At 50.3% G+C, this 27,789-nt stretch overlaps 1 protein-coding gene across 13 annotated transcripts; it reads left to right on the plus strand.

Moving 5' to 3' along the window:
* The first annotated feature begins 4,294 nt into the window (after window positions 1-4,294).
* Window positions 4,295-27,756, plus strand: CCDC61 (coiled-coil domain containing 61). Of its 13 annotated transcripts, none has more exons than XM_084961217.1 (15): window positions 4,295-4,332; window positions 7,541-7,686; window positions 12,920-13,198; window positions 13,331-13,413; window positions 20,403-20,560; window positions 21,118-21,279; window positions 24,511-24,721; window positions 24,799-24,881; window positions 25,559-25,728; window positions 25,848-25,923; window positions 26,242-26,399; window positions 26,485-26,563; window positions 26,744-26,792; window positions 27,268-27,346; window positions 27,488-27,756. In XM_084961217.1, exons 4-15 carry the CDS (start codon window positions 13,390-13,392, stop codon window positions 27,583-27,585), a joined length of 1,347 nt encoding a protein of 448 aa, XP_084817343.1. In that variant the 5' UTR covers window positions 4,295-4,332; window positions 7,541-7,686; window positions 12,920-13,198; window positions 13,331-13,389; the 3' UTR covers window positions 27,586-27,756. The 13 variants fall into 13 exon arrangements, 10 of the variants coding, with proteins under 10 accessions (XP_084817343.1, XP_005664667.1, XP_020950255.1 ...); XM_005664610.4 differs by having other exon boundaries at window positions 12,920-13,078; XM_021094596.2 differs by having other exon boundaries at window positions 12,920-13,078; window positions 27,271-27,346; window positions 27,433-27,756.
* Window positions 27,757-27,789: the final 33 nt, after the last annotated feature.

A 27,789-nucleotide genomic window follows, 5' to 3' on the forward strand; every position in this document is an offset into this window, starting at 1 on the left:
CTCCCACCCTTGGAAAAGCCACCATCATCCCTCGTTTGAATTATTCTCTTGTAATCTTTTGCTTTAAAAATTATTCTGTTGAGGGGAAAGCTGTCGATGATGAAATTAACCATTTGAAAGGGCTCAGACCAGAGGTGTTTCAGATATTCACAAGGTTATGAAAGCATCATCTGTATTTAGTTCCAAAACATTTTCATCATCCCCAAAGGAGGCCCTACACTCATTAAACTGTGACTTCTTCCCACTCCCCTCCTTTCCAAGCCCCAACTCCAGTCTCTGGCACTGTTAACCTGCTTTCTGTCTCTATGGATGTGTCTATTCTGGACATTTCATGTCAATGGAATCATACACTGTGCGACCTTTTGCGTCTGGCTTCTTTCCGTAAATACAATGTTTTCAGGGTTCATCCATACTGTGGCATGAATCAGTACTCCATTCCTTTTTATGGTTGACTAATATTCCATTGCATGGATAGACCACATTTTGTTTATTCTCTTATCTACTGATAGACATTTAGGTTATTGTCACCTTTGGTAATTATGAACGGTACCGCTATGAATATTCATGTACAAGTATTGGTTTAAACATCAGTGTTCTTTTTTATTTTAGTTTTAATTTATCATTGAACATCAGTGTTCAATTCCTTTGGAGTGGAATCGCTGGATCATTTGATGAGTCTATGTTTAACTTTATGAGGAACCGCCAAAATATCTTCCATAGATTGTACCATTTTATCTTATTTGGATTATATTAACAGCCTCCTCTTAACCCGTTATGACCATTCAAGACATGAGTAAAATGAAGTCCCCATAGCCCTCCACCTTCAGTGGGTCCCTCCTCCCTCTGACCAAAACCCAAAGGACTCACAATGGCTTCTAAGACCCTCCACAGCTTGGCTTCTGGTTCCCTCCCAGATACCATCAATCACATTCCCGCTCACTCAATATTGCCCCCCTTGCTATTCTATAAATGCATCAGGCATGCTCCCAACCTCAGGGCCTTTGCACTCCCTCTTTCCCTTTCCTGCAATGCTCTGCCCTTGGACCACAAGGTCAGCTCCTTCACTTACTTCAGGCTTCAGCTCTAAGCCAGCTTCTCTCAGACACCTTCTATGACCATCCTATCCCCTTTACTCCCGCTTTATTTTCTCCATAGCACTTACCACCAGCTGACATTTAGTCAGTTGTATTTCATTGTTTGTCTCCCCTTTACCAGGGCATGGGTTTTTTGTTTGTTCACTGAAGTACCTATTCCCAGCAACACAGAAATGTGCCTGGAACATAGCAGGTGCTCAGGAGATGCTTGATGAATGAATTGAACCCCATTTACAGATAAAGAAAGCAAAATTCGGAGTTCCCGTCGTGGCTCCGTGGTTAACAAATCCAACTAGGAACCATGAGGTTGCGAGTTTGATCCCTGGCCTCGCTCAGTGGGTTAAGGATCTGGTGTTGCCGTGAGCTGTAGTGTAGGTCGCAGACACGCCTTGGATCCCATGTTGCTGTGGTCGTGGTGTAGGCCTGCGGCTACAGCTCCAATTAGACCCCTAGCCTGGGAACCTGCATATGCCGTGGAAACGGCCCTAGAAAAGGCAAAAAGACAACAACAAAAAAAAAAAAAAAAGAAAAAGAAAGAAAGAAAGCAAAATTCACAGAAGAGCCATGACTTGTGGGCATCCCCAAGCTGGTAAGAGAAAGCCTTGAGATTTTTTTCCCTCTATGCTTTGAGTTTCTAATTCAAGTCTCTCTGTCTGCCATGCCCTCACATCCAGCCTAAGCTGGACTGGTTAGTGAACTTTGTATCTGGGCCTTATAGTAACCCAGAATCTTAGTCTTTTAGGAATACGCAATCTATAAGTAGGAAAACTCACACCCAGAGGGGAAGGAGGCCCCACAACCAGTTGATGGTGGTGTCAGGACTAGTTGTTATGCTTCAGGGCAGGATTTCTTGCACTAGCCTCTGGCACACGATGGACTTTCAATTCAATAGATGCATGATGACTGGTATTCAGAGTGGGTTTAGAGTAAAGCTCACATAATCAGTGTTCCAAAGGTCTGATGTTTTTGTAAAATTTGCAAAAGGACGATATTTAAAATGCAATTGGTTAAGAGAGTTCCTGTCATGGCACAGCGGAAACGAATCCTACTAGGAACCATGAGGCTGCAAACTCGATCCCTGGCCTTTTTCAATGGGTTAAGTATCTGGCGTTGCCGTGAGCTGTGGTGTAGGTCGCAGACACGGCTCAGATCTGGCATTGCTGTGGCTCTGGTGCAGGCCGGCAGCAACAACTGTGATTAGACCCCTAGCCTGGGAACCTCCTTATGCCCGCCGCCGCCGGTGTGGCCCCAAAAGGACAAAACAAAACAAAAAAAGCAATTGGTTAAGACCATGGGCCTTTCCCAGTTCTACCTCCCGTGTTGCCTCGGGCATTGTTGGGATCTAGGTGAAGGGAAGGTGAGTTGAGGATACATCTGGGTTGGGTTCCATGGGATATTTTGATTTGATTCACAGACACTTTTAGTAAGACTTAAATTACCTAACTAGTTGTCCTGGTGTAGGAATGGCTTCCAGAATAGTCCTATTGTCCAAGGTGCTAACTGACTAGGTACAAAGCCAGTCTGTTGTGCTATGAATGATCCTCTAGTGGTCCACTCCAGAAGCACCTGTGTAATGATAGTGAGTCAAGGATTAAAAGGACTGAACCAGAAGCTATTCTGTGCAAACCTTTCCCAAAACAGGTAGCTAACATGAGTTAAACTTTATGCAAGTTTTCACAAATTTCCAAGAAAGCTTAAATGACATCACCAAAACTGACTTGTGAAGCTGAGATATTTCTAAATGAAAATGACTAAAAAGGGGACACACAGCTTGTGTAGGCATGAGCTCTATGTGGCCCCCTTTGCCTGGCCAAGCAATAAGACTAATCTTTTCTCCTTCTCCCACCCCCGCCAAAAAAAGAAAAAAGAAAACGACTAAAAAAAGTCCCATCAAGGGAGTTCCCATTGTGGCTCAGCAGTAATGAACCCAACTAGTAGCCACGAGGATGCAGGTTGGATCCCTGGCCTCGCTCAGTGTATTGAGGACCCCACGTTCCTGTGAGCTGTGGTGTAGGTCACAGACAAGGCTTGGATCTCGTGTTGCTGCTGGCTGTGGTGTAGGCCGGCAGCTGCAACTCCAACTCAGCCCCTAGCCTGGGAACCTCCATATGCCGTGGGTGTGGCCCTAAAAAGACAAACAAACAAACAAATCCAAAAAAACCAACAACAACAAAAAAAATAAGAAGTCCCATCAAGTATGCTAGAGGAAGGATAATTTACTTTTCTCTCTGTAAATAAGGATATTATGAAATAAAGTATATGCAGCCAAAAACATAGGGAACATACCACAGAGGTGTGTCAGGCAGCAAATTAATAAAAACATTACATCATCTTTCGGGATTTCGTAATGTTTGTAGCATTTGTTGTCAGCTTTTTTATTATGTAATTTAGGATCCGCAAGGCCGGATCCTTAACCCACTGAGCAAGGCCAAGGATTGAACCCGCATCCTCATGAACTCTAGTCAAATTCGTTTCTGTTGACCCATGACGGGAACTCCTGTATTCCTCTTCTTATAGAATGTTCCCCTCTTTTACTCCCCAACCAAATTCCATAAGCTGTAACCGCCCTATTGATGGCTCATAAATTCAAAATAGAAAGTTCTTAAGCTGTGTGATCCTGGGCCAGGGCCTGTACCTCTCTGAGCCTGTTTCCTTAATGGCAAAATGGGGATCATAATAGCACCTATATTGCACGGTTGTTGCTAACTTTAAATAAGCCAAGGCCTGCAAACGGCTAAGTGCTATCTTGGAACTCACTGACAGATGACAAAACTCAACCAGTCTTTTACCCTGCGAATATTTCCTCAGCTTCTGAACGGGCGGCCAAGACCTTCCTCTGCGCATGTGCGTCCCACCCTCTTCCCGCCTGCCCCTCGCGCGGGCCTACTGGCAGCAGAGGGTTGTGGGCGGAGTCAAGGAGCTAATTCTGGGATTTCCTCCCCTGGTCGAAGAACAACCTTCTTTGTATAATTGGCGGTAGCTATTGGCCAATAGTAGTTGGAGAGGAGACTGTTGACCCAGCCCATTTCGGAACGTCTCTTCTGAGTTGGCCAATTGCAAGCTTTGAAGGGCGGGTTCTTCTCTGGGGCAGGCTAGAGTGACGGGCATCTGTTTTGACTAATGGGAACTTGGCGGAGGGTAAGCCAGAACCAATCAAAAGCCGGAAGGCCGGATCCTGGGGGCGGGGCTGGAGCTTCGTCAGTTGAGCTGCTCGCGAGGAGAAGAGTCCGTGGGGAAGGTGAGGGGCGGCGAGACCGGAGGGTGCGCGGGACCGGGTGGCGATCTTAGGGGGAGGGGGTGCTCTAGGTAGAGAGGTTGGCTGGGCAGGAGGCTAACCTGACAGTGTGGAAATCGGGAGGGGTTGCCCTTTAGCACAGGTAGGCGCTTTCGTGAGGGGTAAGGCAGAGGGCTGTACGTGAGGGGGGTGGGGATTTTTTCTGTTTTGCAGGAGGCTCTTTAAAGGCTAAGGTAGGAGACAGCAGATAATAAAATATAGAGGCCCTTGTAAATAGCCTTGCGATTAATGGGAAATTTTAAGGCAAAGGGTTATTATAGTATTGTGTGAAGAGGCGGAGGTCCCTGCCATCAGTTGCAAGCTTTGATTTGAGTGGAGGGTAGGTGAAGAACAGCATTGAGGGAGGGAATGAGTGAGGACTCCGGGGATGAGGATGTGCTTTAACGAGGTGAGAAGGCTTAATGATACACGTAGCGTTTACTGAGGATTTACTGTGCGCCGGGCACCTACCAAGTGTTTTATGTGAATTAACTCCTGAGCTTCCTAGCAACCCTACCAGTGGTTAAGAGTGCGGGCTCTGGGGTCTGGTTGCCTGAGTTTGAATACTGGCTTTGCCACCGGCCCTGCCACTGAACGAGCTGTTTAACCCTTTGTGCCCCAGCCTTATCATGGATAGAATGACCTCATCTCTTCTCTGTACCATTTACCTTCTGGCGCCTCACCCAATCTCTTGATTTCATATGCTCTATGTAATATTTCCAGGTGTGTATCTTCATTTGGGATCTCAACCCTGAACTCTAGACTCGTATGTCCAATGGCTGGCTCTTTTCTTCTTGGAAGTCCAGCTGACATACAGACTTTAAAAACTTGTCCCAGGAGGAAGTTCCCGTCATACCTCAGTGGTTAACGAATCCGACTAGGACCCATGAGGTTGTGGTTTCGATCCCTGGCCTTGCTCAGTGGGTTAAGGATCTGGCGTTGCTGTGAGCTGTGGTGTAGGTCGCAGACGTGGCTCGGATCCCACATTGCTGTAACTGTGGTGTAAGCCGGCTGCTACAGCTCTGATTAGACCCCTAGCCTGGGAACCTCCATATGCTGCGGGTGCAGCCCTAGAAAAGACCAATAAATAAATAAAAAAATAAAAATAAAAACTTGTTCCATACCAAACTTGGAGTTTTCCCCCTTCAACCTCCTAACCCAGTTGATGGCAGTTCCATCCATCCTTCCAAGTACTCAGGACAAAAACCTTGGCATTATCCTTCCCTCCTCCCTGTTCTCTCATCCACATACTGTCAATTAGCAAATCTCACGGGCCTACATTTGAAACATCCAGAATCTACCCCCTAAGCTGTCACCTGTTCTTGCGTGGTCTGTTGCAGTGGCCTCCTCACTGGTTTCCCTGCCTCTGCCCTTGACCCCACAGTCAAGTTAGTACAAAAGTCAGATCATGTTGCCTCTTTTCAAACCCTCCCATGGCTCCCAGCTCATGCAGTGAAAGTCCTTGCCAAGCATACAGCGCCCCCCCCAGCTCCTCCTCCTCCCTGCCCTTAACTCCCACCAATCCCACTTGCTTACTCTGCTTCAGCCCCCCTGGCCCCCTTGCTGACCCTCAGACGTAGCAAATAGATCCCCACCTGGGGAGTGTACTTGTTGTCCCCTTTGTCTACCTCGAGTTCCCTCAGATGCCTCCATGGCTTCTCCCCCATCTCCTTCGGGTCTCTGTTCAGATGTCAATGCCGCAGGCAGGCCCTTGCTGACCACCCGAACTGAAATAGTTCCTGTCACTCTCTGGCCCTTTGCCACCTGGCTTTATTTATTTATTTTTTTCGTAACACCACTACCTGACATATATTAGTGTTTGTTTATATCCTCTGGGCTTCTTAGACACTCCCCACTAGAGTGTTGGCTCCAAGTGGGTATAGAACTCAGCACCTAGAAACACACATAGTGCTTTAAAGGTGTTACTTGTAGAATTCCTGTCGTGGCTCAGCGGTCAAGGAATCCAACTAGTATCCATGAGGATACAGGTTCGATCCCTGGCCTCAGTCAGTGGGTGGGGGATCTGGTGTTTCTGTGAGCTATGGTGTAGGTCGCAAATGCAGCTTGTATCCTGTGTTGTTGGGCTGTGGCATAGGCATAGCCACAGCCACAGCGGGTGCAGCTCCAAAAAGACAACAACAAAAAAGGTATTACTTGTACCATCCCACCATGACCACCATTTCTTGGCGGGGATTGGGGGGTGTCCTCCCTGTGATAATAGGGCAGGGTTGTTGAGCCGAGAGGGTGTCGGGTCGGGTGTTAGGGTCTAGATGGGGTCATAAACTGGGCAGACTGCAGTGACTGAGGGCAGAAAATCTCAGATGTAGTTCATGCGGGGGGAAGCTTGTAGGAAATGCAGATTCTTCGGCCCACCCCTGGAGATTCTGCTTCTGCAGGTTTGGGACTGTGCCCAGGATGCTGCATTGTCATCAAGCTCCCCTGTTGATGCTGAAGCCCTCACTTTGAGAAACAGGCCAATTCAGAGCTTGGGCTGGAACTCTCATCACACTCCTCCTCTGTGGCTGACCCGGCACTGGGCAGTGCTGGGGACCCTGCAGGGATTGAGACAGCCCTTCACCCAGCCTTCGAGTCAGGAGTCACCCAGCCTCCAGTCTATTGGAGCTGAGGAGACCTGAAGGATGACAAAAAGTGAGCTGATAGGAGGACACCTTGGCTGTACCTCCAGTTTCATTCTTTTTTTTTTTTTTTTTAGGGCCCCACCTGCGGCATATAGAAGTTCCCAGGCTTGGGGTTGAATCAGAGCTGCAGCTGCTGGTCTACGCCACAGCCACAGTAATGTGGGATCCGAGCCTTGTCTTCAATCTGTACCACAGTGCATGGCCACGCTGAATCCTTAACCCATAGCAAGGCCAGGGATCAAACCCGCAACCCCATGGATACTGGTTAGGTTCGTTTCCACTGAGCCACAGTGGGAATTCCCCCCAGGTTCTTGAACCGTGTTTCCTGGCATCAAGCATTAATTCACAAGCAGCCGCTGATCTGTGCCAGGCCCACAGTACTGAAGATACCAGAATGATCAAAATGGCTGTGCCCTCACGGGCTTCTGGTCTGTCAACTGTGCGTCCGCTGGTTGCACAGATGGGAACAGCTGACCGAGTGCCAGGCACAGTTTGAAGCACCTTACATATACTGACTAATTCCGTCCCCACAGTAATCCTGCGTGAGATAGGAGCTCTCATGATCCCTGCTTCGCTGATGGGGAAAGGCCCAGAGAGAGTCAACGCCTTGCCGAGGGTCACATGTCAGCTCAGGCTCTGAACTCAGGAGCCCCCGCCTGCAGCGTGTACGAGGCTGAAGGTGAGAGGCCGCACCTGGATTTGTGGAGGGGGAAAGGCACAGAGAATTATGGGAGGAAACTGGAAGGTAGCCAGGGAAGGGCAGCTGAGAATGAGTAGGGGGATGGATGTGCCAGTCCCTCACTGCGGGATTCCAGGCAAGATCTTTCATCCTCTGTAAAACGGGGGATGGTTACAGTACCCACCCGAGAGCAGAACTGAGGGTGAGTCACTGGTTGGTAGGCAGAAGCTTTGAGGGGCAGTGTGGGAGGGGGTGGTGATGGACTGCAGTGTGTACTGTGCAAGTCTGGATTGTGGGCTTTGGGTTTGTATGTGCCGGGTGCCGATGCGGAAGGCTCTGGTCTGTATTTTGGAGGCGTGCAGGGCTAAGGGGGAGGGCGTTCTCTCCAGCCCCAATCCCCCCCCCCATGGTGATGGGCGGTGAGCTGGGAGTGGGGGCTAGGAGGAGTCACTCACGCGGGGCTCTGTGTGTGTGTGTGAGGTGGGAGGATGCTGCCTTGGAGTGTCCAGCTGGGTCATGGCTGGCTGGACTATTTGGTGGTGGTGGGATGGCTGATGGGGGGAAACAGTCATCAGGGATGGGGGCTGCCAGGAGTGGTGATTTGCTCATGTCTGGTGTGGGAGATGGTGACGCAGATTTATTTTGGGGGAGCCCAAGGTGAAGGATTATCAGCTCTAGTCCTGGGATGAGGGCTGTGACTCTGAAATATCCCGGGAGCACAATTTGGGAGGAGGAGCCAGGGGCGGTGATGTAACTCTGGAAATGGGGCGGGGGGGGGCTCACCTTAACGAAAGATGAGAGGGCTGAAGGTTTGGAAACCTGAGCATGTGCATGTGTGTAAGCACAGCAGCCTTGATGTGAGTCCAGAGAAATGGGGTCAGGTGTGTGGATCAGAGTCGGGCACTGGGGAATCCACATCTAGTACATGGTGGAAGTGCTGATGTCACGGCTGGCAAAGGTGGGGCCTCAAAGGCAAGACTTGGGACTGAGACAGAACTAGCGACCAGGATGGGCCACTGGTCGGCTGTCACAGAGCACTGGTTGGAGTTACAGAGCAAGGGTGGGGATGCAGGTGGAAGGACAGGGTTGGTGGTGGGGGTGGGGGAGGAAGAGAGGGGCCCTGCGCCTGGAAAATCCCAGAATTGGAGGGGATGGTATTCAGGGAGGGCTCTCCGAAGGGAAGAGTTGGAAAATGTATGTGGGGGGCTGGAGAGAGAAGGAGTTTACATAGAATTTAAGAGGAAATAGAATCCAGCTGAAATATGAGCGTTATGGAATACAGGCTGGAAATGTAGAATATGGGGGGGGGGCAGTAGAACATGGGGGGTCTGGGGAAAGGGGAGTGGCCAGAGTCTTGAAGCCGTCTAGAGAGTGAGTGATGGTGAGCTGAGGTCAGGAAGGGCGAGTTGAGCCGGCTGGCAGGAATGTGGGGTTTATTCTGTCTAGAAGAGAGAGGATGGATGGAGGGGAGTGGGCAAAAGTTGTGCAGGTGAGGGCAGGGTTGAATTCGGGCGGAATATTCGGGGGATTAGGAGACCGTGGTGGCGGTTGTGTCATCAGAGAAGTTGGAAGCAGAAAGGGCCTGTTATCTAGTGAAGGACTATGAATGGGGGCTTTTGGGGGGAGGGGGAAGGAGGAGGGCGGGGCTGGGGTTGGCAGCGGGGATGGGGTGGGGCGCACCCCTTTCCTCCTCCGCCCCCTCGGGAGAGTCGGGTATCAAGAGTAGACTTGTGAATGGGGTGGTCGGGCTGCGTGGCTCCTTGGGTGCGCCGCTTGCTGCCTTTGACACTGTGGTAACCCGAACGACGCGACCGCTGATTGGCCTGAGGTGTCCGAGGGGCGGAGTCGGTGGGCGGCCTTTAGGACACCCGTTGGGGCGGGGCCAGCGCTGCCTGGCACCCATGTTGGGGGCCCGCGGACGAAGGCTATGTTGAAATGTGTAGCTATTTGTTTGCCCATAGGTCAGGAATTGTCAACCTTCATTTCTGAAACCACTGAGAATGAAAGTACAATTGTGAGAGTGTGAATTTTCCAAGGAAATGGGTTGCCCAAATTTCATCAGCCCCGTCAATACATCAGAGGACCCCCCCCCCCCCCCCGCCAAATAAAGTTAAGAGCTTGGATCTAGAGGCAGAGGGGTGCCTGTCAGGACCTCGGGCTCAGGCGATTGTCCTTGGGCCTTTGAGGAAGGGGATCTGTGAATGGGCCTGGGGAGTGGTATTCCGAGAGACCCTGAAATTACTTGCAAAGGATTATGGGGCTATTCATTTAACTGGGGAGGGTTCAGAGAGCTAATTAGATTCTCAGACTCAAGAATTCTGAAAAGGTTAGGAGTTCCCATCGTGGCTCAGTGGTTAATGAATCCGACTAGGAACCATGAGGTTGCGGGCTCCATCCCTGGCCTTGCTCAGTGGGTTAAGGCTCCGGCGTTGCCGTGAGCTGTGGTGTAGGTTGCAGATGTGGCTCTGGGAACCTCCATATGCCTTGGGAGCGGCCCTAGAAAAGACAAAAAGACAAAAAAAAAAAAAAAAAAATCTGAAAAGGTTAAAAATCACTGACCTAGAGATTCTGGGCTTATCTTTTTCTCACAACATAAATTTTCCAATATCAGACTTCAGGAAGAACTAATTGGGGAAAGTGTGAGGACTAAAGGAGGCGATGGGGAGAGGAGATCAGGCCCTGGAGGGGTCCCCGTGATCTGGGTTAGGGGCAGCTGTGGGTGGCTCTGTCTTTGGAGCATCTGTGGAACTCCGGACAGGGCCCTTTTTCTCGTAGAGCCTCAGTTTCCCCATCTGTATACTGGGAAGGGAATGGGCTTGTCTTATCTTGCAAGTCTTTTGTGATCTCAGAAACAACAACAAAGTAATATTAACAAGGATAATGATGAGGAGTTCCTGTAGTGGCGCAGAGGAAATGAATCCGACTAGGAACCATGAGGTTGCAAGTTCGATCCCTGGCCTTGCTCAGTGGGTTAAGGAACCAGCGTTGCCATGAGCTGTGGTGTAGGCCCCAGACACAGCTTGGAACTGGTGTTGCTTTGGCTACGGCATAGGCTAGCAGCTGTAGCTGCTATTAGACCCCTAGCCTGGGAACCTCCATATGCCGCTGGTGCGGCCATAAAAAGAGAAGACCAAAAAAAAAGAAAAGAAAAGAAAAGGTACAGAGCTCCAATTATAAAATAAATAAGCCATATAATATGGTGAGTAGCATTGCAATAACTTTGTGTGGGGAGTTCCCATCATGGCTCAGCGGAAATGAATCTGACTAGTATCCATGAGGATGCAGGTTCAGTCCCTGGCCTTGCTCAGTGGGTTAACGATCTGATGTTGCCGTGAGCTGTGGTGTAGGTGGCAGACTCAGCTGGGATCTGGTATTGCTGTGGCTCTGGTGTAGGCGGGTGGCTACAGCTCCTATTTGCCCCCTAGCCTGGGAACCTCCATATGCTGCAGGTGCAGCCCTAAAAAGCCAAAAAAAAAACCAAAAAAACCCCAAAACCACTTTGTACGGGCATAGATGGTCACCAGACAGCGTGGTGATCATTTCGTAATGTATGCAAATGGCGAGGCACTGCGTAGTGGGGCCAACACTAACATCATGTTGCACATTGACTATATTTCAATGAAAAAAATGATGATGCCAATATGTATTGAGTGCTTTCTGTGTCGGGCATAGCTCAGTTTCGCCAAGGATTTTAACATGATTAATTCATTTAATCCTTACGCCAATCCAAGGAGATGAACGCTGTTATCCTCCTATGGGCTTACAAAGGCCTGCAGGAACATAATCTGGCCCGTTACAGCTCTGATCTCATCACTTCCCCTGTCTCCCTCCCTCAGCTGACCTCTTTGTTGTTTTCAGAACAAACTAGGAACATCCCTATGCCTGGATGTTGGAGCCTATGCCTGGCTCTTCCCTCTGCCTGGATCCTCTTCCTCGGATAGTTACCTGTTTCCCTCCTACCAGGCTTCTGCTCAGGGGACCACCTTAGCTAAAAAAGCAGCACCCACTTGTTAGCATCTTCTTTCCCCACTACTTGACATTTTTAGGCCTCTGACTGTTGCTTCTCTCTCTCTCTTTTCTTTTTTGTCTTTTTAGGGTCATACCCTCAGCATGCAGAGGTTCCCGGGCCAGGGGTCAAATCGGAGCTGCAGCTGCCAGCCTCTGTCACAGCCACAGCAACATGGGATCTGAGCCATGTCTACGGCCTACACCACAGCTCACGGCAATGCCGGATCCTTAACCTACTGAGCGAGGTCGGGGATCATGGATACTAGTTGGGTTCGTTAATGCTGAGCCACCACTGGAATTCTTGTTGCCACTCTCTCGAGGATGGGGACAGGATCTGGTTTCTCCTCTTGTCCCCAGCACGCAAAATAGGCCATGCTTTATAGATAAGGAATCTGGCTCCAGGAGCCATTGAGTGACTTGCCCGTGTATGTGCATGTAGCTGAACTTGGATATGAACCCAGGCAGCCTGGGGCTCCCATTCTGAGCCAGAATCCAGACTGTGTGGAGGCCTGACCCGCTTCTCCAGCTCCTCATAGAACTAACAGTAGTGAGCCTATTGGCTAAGAGAAAGTACTTAAGCTTGCAGTGAACTAATGAATAAGATCAATTATTAATTCAGTGTAAATGATTTAAGCATATCAAGGGTAATATATTATCCATGCACGTGCTGTCCTCTCAGTGTGGACCACTTTCCCTCGGGATAGCCACATGGCTTGTTCCCTGGCCTCCTTTGGCTCTCTGCCCAAATGTCACCTCTTCAGGGAGGCCACTCTTGACCCCCTGTTTAAAATCTCTGTCCCACCTGATCTCAGTACTCTTTCCCCGCCATCTAGCTTGACTTTTCTCCACAAATGTTTGAATAAATGAATAATACATATAGAATGAGTATAAGGATTAATAAATTAATAATCAATAGTATTAATCATGATTCTCTTATTGGAAATCACATATTCTATTAATCAGAGTATATTGAGTATAGTAATGTGCAGAACACAGTTCTAAATGCTTTGATGTGTATTGTCCAGTTTCCTCACGACAGCTCTATGGGCTAGGTGCCATCACTGTACCCATTTTCCAGATGAGAAAACTGAGGCACAGAGAGGGAGTCTCTTTCCTGAGGTGCCACAGCTGGTACCTGGTGGAACCTTCCAGCTCCTGCGCCTGGGTTCTCAGCCCCTCTGGGTCTCTGTCTCATTCCCCTCATCTGTCTCGTGCTCCTCTTCAGTGACAGTGGCCATGGACCAGCCAGCTGGCCTGCAGGTGGACTACGTCTTCCGGGGTGTGGAGCACGCAGTGCGGGTGATGGTGTCTGGACAGGTGCTAGAGCTGGAGGTGGAGGACCGGATGACGGCTGACCAGTGGCGGGGCGAGTTCGATGCCAGCTGTGAGTGTGCCTACATGGGTGGGCTCGCCTGTCCTTCCCCGGGATCAACTTCTCCCAGAAGATGAGGCCAACCAGGATCGCGTCCACCTGCCTATTCTACCTGACCAGAGGCTTTCTAAGGTGGGGAGGGGGTGGGGAGCTCATCCCTTGGGCCAGAGGCACTGGTCTTGGGGACAGTTGGACAGCTAGGGTGCATTGCCCTTGGGCTGGGCAAGTGGTCAGACCTCAGGAAGGACATTTCTCCCTACCTAGTCATCGAAGATTTGACTCACAAGACAGGGAACTTCAAACAGTTCAACATCTTCTGTAACATGCTGGAGTCGGCTCTCATGCAGGTAGGGGCCAGGGTTGGGGGCTGGGGGAGGTGTGCCCTGGATTCCTGGGGGCGGGGTAGATGCCCACCTGATGTGTAAAGACCCTCTACCTTCTCTTGCATTGAAGAAGTAGGGCTTTTCTTCTTTCCCAAGTATAAATGGCGCATTCTCTCTCTTTTTTTTTTTTTTTTTTTTTTTTGTCTTTTTGCCATTTCTTGGGCCGCTCCTGAGGCATATGGAGGTTCCCAGGCTAGGGGTCTAATCAGAGCCGTAGCTACCGGCCTACGCCAGAGCCACAGCAATGCAGGATCTGAGCCTCGTCTGCGACCTACATCACAGCTCAAGGCAACACCGATCCTCAACCCACTGATCAAGGGCAGGGATCGAACCCGCAACCTGATGGTTCCTAGTCGGATTCGTTAACCACTGCGCCACGACGGGAACTCCTGAGTAATTCTAGTGATAGTGATTCCCATGGAGAAAATTCAAGTCACAGACAGATGTAAAGATGAAAATAAAAATCACTCTATTCCTAATACCCACTCCTGGTAATGTTTTGTTAATATTTTGATGAAAATCACTCCAGCTGTTTCGCCATTTCTTTGTTCACTTGTGAACGTGTATGTGTGTGTGTCTGCAGATATATAATTTTATGTAGTTGCTATATTTCCCAAAGTATTCTGTCAACTTCTTTGAATGATTCAGTGATATTTCATAAAAATTGTCACATCAGTGAATACAGATATCCTTCATTTTGTTTACTGAGCATCTGTTGTGTGCCAGGCACTGTGGTGGGCACTGGGAATCTAGCATTGAACTAAGGAGACAAAATCCCTGCCTTCATGAAGCTGCCATGCTAGTAGGAGAGACCAACACTTGAAAAAATATATAATGTCAAAAATTGTTAAAAAAAAAAAAAAAAAAAAGCTGGAGTTCCCGTCATGGCATAGTGGTTAATGAATCCAACTAGGAACTAGGAGGTTGAGGGTTCGATCCCTGGCCTCGCTCAGTGGGTTAAGGATCTTGCATTGCCGTGAGCTGTGGTATGGGTCGCAGACGTGGCTTGGATCCCACATTGCTGTGGCTGTGGCGTAGGCCGGCGGTACAGCTCCAATTAGACCCCTAGCCTGGGAACCTCCATATGTCGCGAGGGCTGCCCTAGAAAATACAGAGACCAAAAAAAAAAAAGAAAGAAAAAAAAAATCCAGCATTAGCATTGCCGTGACTGGTATAGTTCTCAGATGCGGCTCAGGTTCAGTGTTGCTGTGGCTGTGGCGTAGGTCGTCAACTGTAGCTCCAATTTGGTCCCTCGCCCAGGAACTTCCATGTGCTGCAGGTGCGGCCATAAAGAGGAAAAAAAAAGAAAAAGAAAGAAAATGAAAAGACAAGTAACATTTGCAAATCAATCATGTATACAGAATATATAAAGAATCCTCAAAATTCACTGGGAAAACAAAGTAAATTAAAAAAAAAAAAAGCAGGTTGGAACTTAGAGGGTCAAAGATGCTATTTCGATATCATTTAAAAAGCATGTACTGCAGGAGTTCCTGTTGTGGTGCACGGACACGAATCCGACCAGTATCCCTGAGGATATGGGTTCCATCCCTGGCCTCGCTCAGTGGGTTAAGGGTCCGGCATTGACGTGACCTTTGGGGTAGGTCTTAAAAATGATTTGGATCCTGCGCTGCTGTGGCTGTGGTGTAGGCCAGCAGCTGTAGCTCTGATTCCACCCCTAGCCTGGGAACTTCCAGATGTCGTGGGTGCGGCCCTTAAAAAAAAAAAAAGCAAAAAAACCCTGTGAACTACGTTATTGCTCTGACTATAGATAAAATATGCACTCATAAAATTGGGATGCCATTCATGTTTGACTAAGAGTGTCTAATCCCCTTTCTCTGTCTTGCCTCCACCTGTTAACACTTTGGTATCTACGGGTGGTGAGGCATGAGGGTTAAGATCATGGACTCTGAAGTCAGACTCATCACTGCCACTTACAGCTCGGGAGCCCCGGGCCCAGTCCTTGCCCTCTGTGTCTTAGTTTCCCCATCTGTGGTGGGGGGGGGTAGTAGTAATCTCCATTTCAAAGTGTTATGAAGAGTAAATGAGTTATATGTAAAAAGCTTAGAATAATACCTGACTCATAGTAAGTACTACACAAGTATTATCTATTATTATTATTATTATTATTACAACTTTTTTTTTTTCTTTTTTTGGCTTCCCCATGGCATATAGAGTTCTCAGGCCAGGGATCAGATCCAAGCCATGGTTGCAACCTATTCTGCAGTTATTAGCAGTGCCATATCCTATAACCCATTATGGGGGGCTGAGGGCAAACCTGCATCCTGAAGCTGCAGAGACACTGCTGATCCTGTTGTGCCACAGGGGGACCTCCTGTTGTGAAAACTTTTGAGTTTGTCATCCTATTTTTGTTTTGTTTTGTTTGTCTTTTCTAGGGCCATACCCGTGGCATATGGAGGTTCCCAGGCTAGGGGTCTAATCGGAGCATAGCCTCCAGCCTACGCTAGAGCCACAGCAACACCAGATCTGAGCTGCATCTGTGACCTACACCACAGCTCACAGCAACACCGGATCCTTAACCCACCGAGAAAGGCCAGGGATCGAACCCACAACCTCATGGTTCCTAGTCGGATTCGTTAACCACTGAGCCATGATGGGAACTCTTGAATTTGTCATTCTTGTTAGTAGTTGCCTAGTATTCTAGTATACCCATTCATCATGATTTATTTAACCCCGTGGTTCTCAAACTTTTTGGTCTCAGTACCCCTTTATACTCTTAATAATTACTAAGGACAGGAGTTCCCATTGTGGCACAGCAGAAACAAATCTGACTAGGAACCATGAGGCTGTGGGTTTGATCCCTGGCCTCACTCAGTGGGTTAAGGATCTGGCGTTGCTGAGGCTGTGGTGTAGGCCAGCAGCCATAGCTCTGATTAGACCCTTAGCCTGGGAACCTCCATGTGCCACAGGTGCATCCCACAAAAGACAAAAAAAAAAAAAAAAAAAAAAAAAATAGGACACCAAAGGACTGTTGTCTATGCAGGTTTTATCTATCAACATTTGTTTGGAGTTCCCGTCGTGGCGCAGTGGTTAACGTGGCGCAGATCCGGGCCCCAGTGTGATCTACACCGCAGCTGGAAACACCAAATCCTTTAACCCACTGTGCCAGGCCAGGAATCAAACCTGCATCCTGGCACTGCAGAGATGCCACCAATCCTGCTGCGCCATAGCAGGAATGCCAGACCACTTCCTTTTCGATCTTTCATCTAATAAGTGAGTGAGCTAGTGGCGGGAGTTTCCGTCGTGGTTCAATGGGTTAAGAACCCAACATAGAGTTCCTGTCGTGGCTCAGTGGTTAACAAATCTGACTAGGAACCATGAGGTTGCGGGTTCGGTCCCTGCCCTTGCTCAGTGGGTTAACGATCTGGCGTTGCCGTGAGCTGTGGTGTGGGTTGCAGACATGGCTTGGATCCCGCGTTGCTGTGGCTCTGGCGTAGGCCGGTGGCTATGGCTCCGATTCGACCCCTAGCCTGGGAACCTCCATATGCCGCAGGGGCGGCCCAAGAAATAGCAAAAAAAAAGACAAAAAAAAACAACAACAACAACATTTGTTTGCCATTTTATAAATTAAAACTGAGAAAAATATAAAGACGTTTATGAAGTCATTTAAAAATAACAATAATAAACTCGGAGTTCCCTTGTGGCATGGTGGGATAAGGATCTGGCCTTGTCACTATAGCAGCCCAGGTAGCTGCTGTGGCACAGGTTCAGTCCCTGGCCTGGGAACTTTCATATGCTGCAGGCACAGCCAAAAAAACAAACAATAATAAACCTGTTAAATGTTAACCTAAATAACATTTTTGTGAAAAATACATTTTCTAAAACAAAATTATTTAGTAAGAAATGTAGTGGGGTTTTGTTTGGTTAACACTTTTGCAAATCTCTTTGGTGTCTGACTTAATAGAGAACTGCTTCATTCTCATGTGCCTCTGCATTCAGTCTGTTGTGCTATATCCAGGTTGAAGTCCATGCAGAAGAACCTGCCTCAGAAAGATATGTAGGAGTTTCCGTCGTGGCTCAGTGGTTAATGAATCTGATTGGCATCCATGAAGATGCAGGTTCGATCCCTGGCCTTGAGCAGTGGGTTAGGGATTCAGCGTTGCCGTGAGCTGTGGTGTAGGTCACAGACTCAGCTTGGGTTCTGCACTGCTGTGGCCGGCAGCTACAGCTCTGATTTGATACCTAGCCTGGGAACCTCCATATGCCACCGCTGCAGCCCTGAAAAAAAAAAAAAGAAAGAAAGAAAGAAAGACAATGTAGTTGGAAAAAGGAGTCCTTTAATAGCTTTTTTAGATGATTGTGCATATCCTCCTTTGCTGACACATTAAAATTGGACATGTAGTAGTTTCTTAAGGGTTTGTCGCAATGTGGAATCCGAGACCATAGCTATGAACTTTTCCTAATCTGTAACATGAAAGTTTTTTGGAGTGCCCACTGTGGCAACGGGATCAGCAGCATCTGGGAGCGCTGGGGCGCAGATTTGATCCCCAGCCTGACACAGTGGGTTAAGGATCCAGTGTTGCCCCAGCTGTAGCTTGGGTTGCAACTGCAGCCCGGATCTGATCCCTGGCCCAGGAACTCCATATGCCGTGGGGCGGCCAAAAAAAGAAAAAACATCTCTATTGGTGGATGTTGAGCTTTGCAGGACCCTGTATGCATCTTGTAACATCACGCATTTGTAACATCACTCGTAATATCAGGCATTGGTCATTTGGAAAATATTGGTTCACTGAGTTGTGCAGTCTTTCCACGTGTTGCCACCTCTTATTATTCAATATCAGGAAGTCGCATTTGTTAATATCCTCACTGATGTGGCAGGAGAGTCTTTCACCATTGAGACGTTCTCAGGCACACAGGGACAGAGACAAGTTTTCCAAAATTCTCATTTTCTCTTTGAAGTTTGAATTGTATCATTGGCAACAAATACCGTGAGCTGTTTTTCTCGAAGTGACAGGCTCACTTTGTTCACTTTGGAGAAAATCCTTGCCAAACACCCAAGACTGAAGAACCATAGTTTTGTCTGTCAGTCCCTTTTTGAGTAAAAATAGCATTCCCTGAAAAAGTGGTTAATGGAGCTCAAAATTCAGTCGCACAAGTGCTTTTCCTGAGAAAATGTCGTGCTTTGATCTGTAGCTGAGTGTGTACTTTCTGTTGTGTCTCACGCACTAGTAAAAATCTGTCTACTCCAGGGTCAAGATTTAGTAAAATTAATAATGTTTATAGGTTCATGAAGAACATTCCTGGAGTTCCCATTGTGGCTCAGCAGTAATTAACCCGACTAGCATCCATGAGGACGTTGGTTCAATCCCTGGCCTCGATCAGTGGCTTAAGGATCTGGCATTGCCGTGAGCTGTGGTGTGGGTCACAGGTGCAGCTTGGACCCCGAGGTGCTGTGGCAGACAGCTATAGCTCTGATTCCATTCCTAGCCTGGGAACTTCCGTATGCTGCAGGTGCGGCCCTAAAAAGACAAAAAAACAAAAAAACAGGAATTCCCGTCGTGGCGCAGTGGTTAGCAAATCCGACTAGGAACCATGAGGTTGCGGGTTCGGTCCCTGTCCTTGCTCAGTGGATTGAGGATCCGGCGTTGCCATGAGCTGTGGTGTAGGTTGCAGACGCGGCTCGGATCCCGAATTGCTGTGGCTCTGGCATAGGCCGGTGGCTATGGCTCTGATTAGACCCCTAGCCTGGGAACCTCCATATGCCGCGGGAGCGGCCTAAGAAATAGCAAAAAGACAAAAAAAAAAAAAAAACCAAAAACCAAAAACAAAAAAGCAGGAGTTCCCTGGGTGGCCTAGCAATTAAGGATTCGGTTTGGCATTGTCACTACTTTGGCTTGGGTGACTGCTGTGGCTTGTGTTTGATTCCTGGCCTGGGAACTTCTGCATGTCTTGGCCATGGACAAAAAAAAAACACAATAAACTTGGATTTATTTTCTATATTTTTATTTATGCTGCCCCATGGCATATGGAGTTCCCAGCCCAGGGATCAGATCCGAGCTGCAGTTGCAGCCTATGCTGCAGCCGTGGCAATGCTGGATCCCACTGTGCCTGGCAGGGGGGGGTCAAACCTGCGTCCTGGCGCTGTGGAGACGCTGCCACTCTCCTTGCGTCACAGTAGGAACTCCTATTTATTTGTGTTTTTAATCCTTCCTTCTTGGCCCCATGCAGACTGCATGGCAGTGCAGAGTACAGTGGATTCTAGTATGTTTGATGCCACTGGCTTGATTTCTGCTAATGGGCACCAGCAATTTTACCACCATGACTTTTGCACCATTGGTGCAAATGTCAACACAGCAAAAGAGGCAAATGACATCTTAGTAGGTTTTTTGTTTTTTTTTTTTTTTTTTTTTTTGGCCTTTTTTGCCTTTTCTAGGGCTGCTCCCATGGCATATGGAGATTCCCAGGCTAGGGGTCTAATCGGAGCCGTAGCCACTGGCCTACACCAGAGCCACAGCAACGCGGGATCTGAGCCGCGTCTGTGACCTACACCACAGCTCACGGTAACGCCGGATCCTTAACCCACTGAGCAAGGCCAGGGATCGAACCCACAACCTCATGGTTCCTAGTCAGATTCGTTAACCACTGCGCCACGACGGGAACTCCGACATCTTAGTAGTATTATGTAAGTTGTTTTGACCTCTTGGACTCCCCCAGAGTGGTCTCAGGGACTCCCGGGGTCTGCAGACAACACTCAGAGGCCACAGCTCTAAGCTGTCCCCTGCAGTTCACCAGTTAGGTTCATTCCAGTGTCTCCATCTGATGATGTCCTGTGCCAGCCCCTCATGGGGCAAGGCCGTCTTGATCACCAGCCTGAGTGGAGGAAAGCCCAGTCAGCCCAATGAATGAATGGGGCGTGGCCTGTCCCTGTGTGGGTTGTGTGCTCTGGCCGTGGTGGTGCTGGCTCTTGGGTAGCTCTTCTCATCCTCTTCCCACAGAGCAGTGAGTCGGTCACTCTTGACCTGCTAACCTACACAGATCTGGAATCCCTGCGGAACCGAAAGATGGGGGGCCGCCCAGGCTCCTTGGCCTCAAGATCAGCCCAACTCAACTCCAAGCGATACCTGATCCTCATCTACTCTGTGGAGTTTGACAGGTGGGTACAAGCACGGGAGCTGGTGGGCAGGTGGGAGAAGATGCGGATAGAACTTCAGAATCCCTGGTACCCAGGGCTAGGTGGGATGTTGCCTTGCCTTTGCAGTCTTCAGTGTTGAAGTTTGTATCATGTAGTATTGTGTTTGGTTACAAGTAAGGGGATAACCACTACTGGGGCCTTAAGTAGTTTATCAAATAACCATTTGGTCTAGGTAGGTGGCTGCTACTCAGCAGTTTCTTTAGGGGCTCAGGCTCTTTCTGTTTTGGTTTTGGTTTTTCTTTTGTCGTCCTTAATGTGTTGGCTTTTGACCTCATCCTTATCTCTTCATGGTCACAAAGTGGCTGCCGGACCTCCAGGGTCGCATCTGTATCATAGCAGGAGGAAGTGGAATGGGGCTGTGCTTGCTAATTGTATCTACTATTTTTCTTAGGAAAACAAAAGTGTTCCTAGAAGCTTCCCAAAAAATGTCCTGTAGTATTTGGCCAGAAATGGCCACATGTGCTTTCCCAGGTGGATTCTTGTCCTCTCAGAGCCACGGTTCTAATCCTCCTTCTCAGGATTCACTACCCGCTGCCCCTCCCGTACCAGGGCAAGCCAGACCCTGTGGTCCTGCAGGGCATCATTCGCTCACTGAAGGAGGAGCTGAGCCGCCTTCGAGGGCTGGACGGCCAGGACACTCGAGACAGCCGGGAGACTGAGATCTGGCACCTGCGGGAGCAGTGAGTCTGGGGGACACATCCGATTGGGCTCTGGGGGCCCAGTGCTTGGCACCGTTGGAAGGACAGCTATGCCTCATTCCCCAAATGTTTACTCTGAGCCCCTCCTCTGTGCCCACCTTGTGTTAAGTGGAGCTGGGGCCACGGCGATGATGGAGACAGTCTGGACCCTGCCCTTTTGGGGCTCTCAGTCCAGTGGGGGAGACAGGTCTGTCTGCAGACAGTGGAGATACACCATGAGTGGGGCTGAGGGAGCCCAGAGGGGAACCTGACTTGTCTGGTAAGGGAAAGGTGTTCCAGGCAAAGGGAATAGCATGTGCAAAGACAGGGTGTGAGGTAGGGCTGTATTCAGTTGAATCCCTTCACTGAGCACCTCTTTTGTGCTGGCCCCTTCCCTGTCCATTGTGTAATACTAGCGCCGAGGGCCAGATAATCAATCACAAAATCACCTGATATATCCTTGCAAATGGCAATGGCAGTAGGGAGGAAGGGGAGCCTGTACTATGGGAGGCTGTAACAGGAACCTGATGGGGTCTCGGGGTGGGGAAGGGTGTTCTAGGCAGAGGGAACAGCATGTGCAAAGGCCCCGTGTTAGGTGGGAATGTGGTGAGTCCAAGAGGACTCAAAAGTAAGGAAAGCAAGCTTGGCATAATTGCTGCGTACTGAGGACTATGGAGGGGCTAATTGGGACCTGGTCTCCACCTGGAGGGGACCCCACTCATTATTATTTCTTTAGTAATAATAGTTATAATAATAATAATAGTAAAAGTAGCTAGTGTTTGTCAGGCATTTAACTGTGCCAGGGACTCTGCTCATGCTATATGATTTAATTCATTTAATCTGCACAAAGTAGGCACTACTATCATCCCCATTTTTTAGAGGAGGAAACCAAGGCCCAGAGAAGGAATACAGCCAAGCTATACCTTGAATCCAGGCAATCAGCAAAATCCCCCTTTAGCTCCTCAGCTACTGTGCACTGTCAGCAGCTGCTAGCCCAGGACTGAGCACTTGTGCTGACAGGGAGGACTAGACGTGTCTCCTCCCAGGAGTGGGAGTTCCTAGGGCTGGAGAACTCTTTCAGTCTTCCTGGTGCATGTGTTGCCCAGGATGACCACCAGGTGGCGCCCTCTGCCCTGAGATCCACAGCTGGACGGTTCCTTCTCATCTTCCTCTTCTCAATGTGGAGTGAGAGTTTGGGAAGACTCCAAGATTCATCAAACATGTATTGAGCTCCTCCTGTGTGCCAGGCACACTGCCCAGCCATAGTTGATGTTTTTTGAATCATTACTCAGTGTCAGACATGTTCTAAGTACTCTTAGATTCCTGCGACCTTAGAGGGAGGGGTTACGATATCATTCCATTTCATAGAGATGTGAAGTGAAACTGCCCAGGTCACCCAGCTTGTAATACCTGGAGTAGCATCGTCAGCCTGGCCACAGAGCCCAGGTTCCTATACAGAGACCGAACAGCTGGAGAGAGGATACAGACAGAAAGCAGATAATCCCACTGAGCAACGCCAGCTCCACTGTGATTGGCACTGGGAGAGAAATGTACAGAGAGCCAGGAGGACAGAGGGAGAGGACCTAGCCTGGCAGGGGAGCGGGCAGGCTTCCCAGGGGGGCATGCTATTTGAAGGATGAGTGGAGTCATTCCTGCCAGGAGAAGGAGGAGGGAGGGTTCAGGAGGAGAAAATTGCATTTGCAGAGGGAAGATTGGTTGGAGCCAGAGAGGGAGGGGGGATAAGAGGAGGGAGGGGGGACGTCAGCTGGAAGGGACCGAATCTGGAAGCTCCTTGGAGAGTGGCAGGGGAGCCACAGATTAAAAAGAAAAAAAAGGTTTTTTTTTATGAAGAAGAATTCCAAGGAGTTCCCATTGTGGCTTAGTGTTTAATAAATAAGACTAGGAGCCATGAGGTTGTGGGTTCAATCCCTGGCCTTGCTCAGTGGGTTAAGGAGCCAGCGTTGCCATGAACTGTGGTGTAGGTTGCAGCCGAGGCTCGGATCCTGCGTTGCTGTGGCTCTGGTGTAGGCCAGCAGCTACAGCTCCGATTTGACCCCCAGCTGGGAACCTCCATATGCCATGGGTGTGGCCCTAGAAGAGACAAAAAAAAAAAAAAAAAAGATAAATTCCACATTGTAAATCAACTATACTTTACTAGTAATTTTTTAAAAAGAAAAAAGAATAATTCCAAGCATGCACAAAATTAGACAGTAGTACAATGCACAGGTACTTGTACCCCACTTGCAGTGGTTACCTACATTTTGCCAATCTTGTTTGATCAGCACTTTTTCCTCTCCTCTGAGAAGCAAATCCCAGACATCCTATCTCCTCCATAAACATTTCAGTGTTCATATTTAACATATAAGACATTTTTTAAAGCTATTTATTTATTTATTTGTTTGTTTGTTTGTTTTTTCTAGGGCCGCACCTGCACCACATGGAGGTTCCCAAGCTAGGATCAAATCGGAGCTATAGCCACCGGCCTAAGCCAGAGCCACAGCAACGCGGGCTCCGAGCCGTGTCTGCAACCTACACCACAGCTCACGGCAACGCCGGATCCTTAACCCACTGAGCAAGGCACCTCATGGTTCCTAGTTGGATTCGTTAACCACCGAGCCATAACGGGAACTCCTATAAAGACATTTTAAAAAAAGTGCTATCATTACAGTCAAGAAAATTAATAAAAATTCCTTAATGTCATCCGATAACCCAAGTGTATGTACTGACACTTCTCTGATTATCTCACAAGTGCCTTTTTGTGATTGGCTTATATGACCAAGTATCCTGGTATGGCCCACACTGCAGTTTGTTGATGTGTTTTTTAAATCTTTAAAAGAGATTGTTACAGTCTCTTTTACTCCCCCCCCCCTTTTTTATGCTGTTCGTTTGAGGAAGAAGCGAGGTTATTTGTTCTGGACTTTGATTTTATCTCCATGCTCTGTGTCATCCCCTGTCCCCTGTAGTTCCCGTGAAGTCGTTGTTAAACCTGCAGGCTAATCAGACTCGGGCTTCTGGGAGGACACCTTCCTCGGTCAAGTGGTGCTGGCCCTGATGAGTGTGGATGTTGAGAGCTGGATCCCTCTTTTCTGAAATTCCCATCAGCCCAGCATCTGATTTTCACTGGCTTCTCTCTAATTACCGACCAAGAATTGCCCAGCCCGGTGGAGGAGCGAGGATTATGGGACCGGGCTCCTCACTCCGCCCCAGCCCTCGCAGTCTACTTCTTCCTCCCAGGGTGTCGCGCTTGGCGTCTGAGAAGCGCGAGCTGGAGGCCCAGCTGGGCCGATCGCGCGAGGAGGCGCTGGCCGGCCGGGCGGCTCGCCAGGAGATCGAGGCGCTGCGCGGGCTGGTGCGCAGCCTGGAGCTGGAGCTGCGGCAAGAGCGCGGCCTCGGGCACCGAGGGTCCGGCCGCCGGAGCCAGGATTGCCGCCGTCTGGCCAAGGAGGTGAAGGGGCGGGGCGGCCGGCGGGGCCCAGACCTTGACTTGGTCTGCGCCTCTAAGCCCCCCTTCCCTCCTGGTAGCTCGAGGAGGTGAAGGCGTCGGAGCGGAGCCTGCGTGCCCGGCTGAAGACGCTGAACACTGAGCTGGCCACCTACAAGAGGGGGTGAGGGGCGCGGCCGAGGGTGGGCGGGGCCTCGGAGCTGCGGACCCCGCCTGCAGGTGGGCTCCTGGCGGGATGGGCGGGGCCTAAGGTGGGGGGGGGGGGCTACGGGAGGATGGAGAGGGCGGGTGAGGCCTGAGAGCGGGCGGGAGGGAGGGTAGGAGGGGCCTAGTGGACTGCCTGGGACAGAGACGCGGGTCTTACTAGAGCTGAAAACTCTTCGCGGGGTCTCTTGAGAGATGGGCAGGCCTGAGGCGGCCTTCGGGAGGCTGGACCTGGGATAGAGACCGGAAGGGGCGGGGGTTGAGGCCAAGTTGAGAAAAGGCGCCGCTCAGCTGGTGGGGATCTGGGGGATGTTTATTGGCGTTTCTTGTGGTGGGTGTTGAAAAACTGGCAAGGGTTTCCAGGGAGCTGTGGGAGACCTCTCTCTGGGAGAGGGTTCTGGTGAAGGGGTGTTTTAAGATGCAGAGAAGTGACAGATGGGTTTGGGAGGTTATTGTGGGGCTCGGAGGGTGGTGGAGCGTAGGGGAAGGTATCTGGGAGGGTTGTGTGTGAGGGCGTGAATGTCGAGGAGTTGGTGGAGCGGATGGGTCTGAAGGTTCCTGGATGGTGCGGTCCGGGAAGAGACGGGCTAGGAGTTGTCGCCTGTGGGGAACCGACATTGGGTTCCGTGCTCCCAGGAGAAGGACTCCGCCTGTGGTGCCACCCTCCGCCCGGGAGCATCGCACTTCGACGTCCCGGGAGCGCTCCACGTCCCGTGGCCGTGGCGCCACCCGCTCCTCATCCCGGGAGAGTGGCCGCGGGGGCCGGGGTCGAGGCGGTCCAGCCGGCCCCTCGCCCTCGCCCACAGGTCTGTTGATGGCCCTGCCCTGCCGGTGGGAGAATGTGGGCGGGACTAGAACTGTGGAGGCGTGATCCTGTGATCCCAGCCTCCTCTTCTCTCCATACTCGACCCCTATTCGGTCCTAGGTGGTCGCGTGCCCCGTTTCGACCCAACAGCCTTTGTGAAAGCCAAGGAGAAGAAACAGAGAGAGATCAAGAGAAAGTTAGGGCCTGTTTTCTCCTGCCCGTATCCCTGCCCCTTTACCTGACCTTCTGACCTGTGCCCTCATCCATCCCCGTCTCAGTCACCTGTCGCGTCCCCCATCTCTTCTCTTCCCCCCTCCCTGCCCCTGCTTCTCACCTGACCTCAGACTCTTCTGATCGCCAACCCCGCCCCCCTTAATTGTCTCTCCCACCCCTACCCGTTGTGTGTGTCTTCGCTTGGTTTTTCCTTGTTTAGGTGTGACCCGCAGGGGCGCAGCAATGCCCTTCCCGGAATTAGTCGGGCGCACAGGTGGGCGTCTCCTTTCTCGTTCCCCAGGCAGCAGCAGCAGCAGCAGCAGCAGCAGCGGAACCGATTGGGCAGCGGAGGAAGCGGGGATGGCCCATCCATCTCCTGGTCTCGCCAGACCCGGCCCCCCGCTACCGTGACCGGCCGAGGAGACGCGGCTAACCGCTCCCGAAACCGCAGCTCCTCGGGTAATTGGGTTGGAGCCGCGGGGCTGGCAGGAGGGTGGGTGGGACTGGCCATTGCGGGAGGTTCACACTCTCCTTTTGCCTCTAGTGGACAGTTTCCGCAGCCGCTGCTCGTCCGCCAGCTCCTGTAGCGAGTTCGAGGATTTCTCTGAATCCCTCCCTAGAGGGTAAAACTTAGGCTGGGGGAAAGCACCACCTCCAAAAGGCTGTCTGGGGAGACTGGAAACAGCCTTTTTGCGGGGAGATTGGGTGATGGACGCTGGAGCCTTGAAACCCCGCAAGAGGGTGAGATGCGAGGTGCCTCAGACTCCTCCCACTGGTCCTTAATTCTCTCTCCTCTCTGTTAGCCGACGCGGGAAGCCTCCCAGCCCCACTACCTGGAGTGGGTCGAATACGGTGAGTGTCTTTCCTCAGGCTTTGGAGGAGGTATGGGCAGCCTTAAACCACCAGAAGAAGCTCACTGTCCCTTTGCCGCACGATTCCTTTCAAGGGGGTCAGGTTGCAGAGGCGGCTCTGGGATTCCTTTGGAGGATGGGTGGGTGGGGCCCTTTTAAGAGCACTGGCTCAGGCCTCATGTTGCCAGATCTTAACACCTGGCTCCCCTTCCTATAACCTGTGTGACCCAAGGTAGTTGCTTAGCTTCTGCACCTCAGTTTCCTTATCAGTTAGGTGGGGATGATAATAGCATTCACCTCACAGGGTTCTGGTGAAGATAGGAGATGGTTATTTGCGTATAAGTGCTCAAGGAGTGTCAGCCCTTATTTATTTATTTATTTATTTATTTATTTTGAGGGCTTTTGGTTCAGAATTTCCGGCGGGATTTGGGGGGCAGGAATAGAGGTTGCCTGATCCCCTTTCTTGCCCCCCGCAGCAGCAGAAGTCCATCCCCCTGGAACGCAGCCGCCATCAGAGACGCCTAGCCAGTTCAGGGGGCTGGGTCCCCATGAAAGGTGAGCTTAGACTCCACATCCCCCCCTCCTCAGCTGCCCCAGAGCCGGTGGGGATGGTACTAAGGGCAGCATATTGGGCCCCGTAGCTCCCTGCGGCTTCAGGCCCCTCACAGAGCCCTGCACCCACACCTGCCCTCGCAGAATACAGCTCGGACCACCAGGCGGCTGACATGGCCGAAATAGACGCCCGCCTGAAGGCTTTGCAGGAATACATGAACCGACTGGACACGCGGTCCTGACAGGGGCCGCAAGAAGGGCCCACTGTCCCTCAAGTCCACCCACCAGTGGATTTGGGGGCGCGGGGCCAGGGGGCTCGGGCGTGCGAGGCCCCGCCCCCTCCCTCTCCCGCGGGCACGCAGGCTGGGAGGGAGGCTAAGTGCATTTTGTAAATAAACATATTCAGCTTGTGACTGAGGGTAGGAGTGAAGTGGGCAGAAATGAAG

The sequence above is a fragment of the Sus scrofa genome, chromosome 6 (genome assembly GCF_054392235.1).
Source record: "Sus scrofa isolate SSC_HxYL_T2T_F1_AM1 chromosome 6, Sscrofa_HxYL_maternal_Yorkshire_Landrace_v2.0, whole genome shotgun sequence".
NCBI classification, from domain to species: Eukaryota; Metazoa; Chordata; class Mammalia; order Artiodactyla; family Suidae; genus Sus; species Sus scrofa.

What these genes read in the sequence shown, in the direction of transcription:
- CCDC61 (XM_005664610.4), top strand. Translation starts at nt 7,629, where the DNA reads ATGTCAGCTCAGGCTCTGAACTCAGGAGCCCCCGCCTGCAGCGTGTAC. An exon ending in CAGCGTGTACGAGGCTGAAG is followed by an intron (nt 7,687 to 12,919) that starts GTGAGAGGCCGC and finishes GCTCCTCTTCAG; the next exon opens with TGACAGTGGCCATGGACCAG. An exon ending in ATCTGGCACCTGCGGGAGCA is followed by an intron (nt 21,280 to 24,510) that starts GTGAGTCTGGGG and finishes TCTTCCTCCCAG; the next exon opens with GGTGTCGCGCTTGGCGTCTG.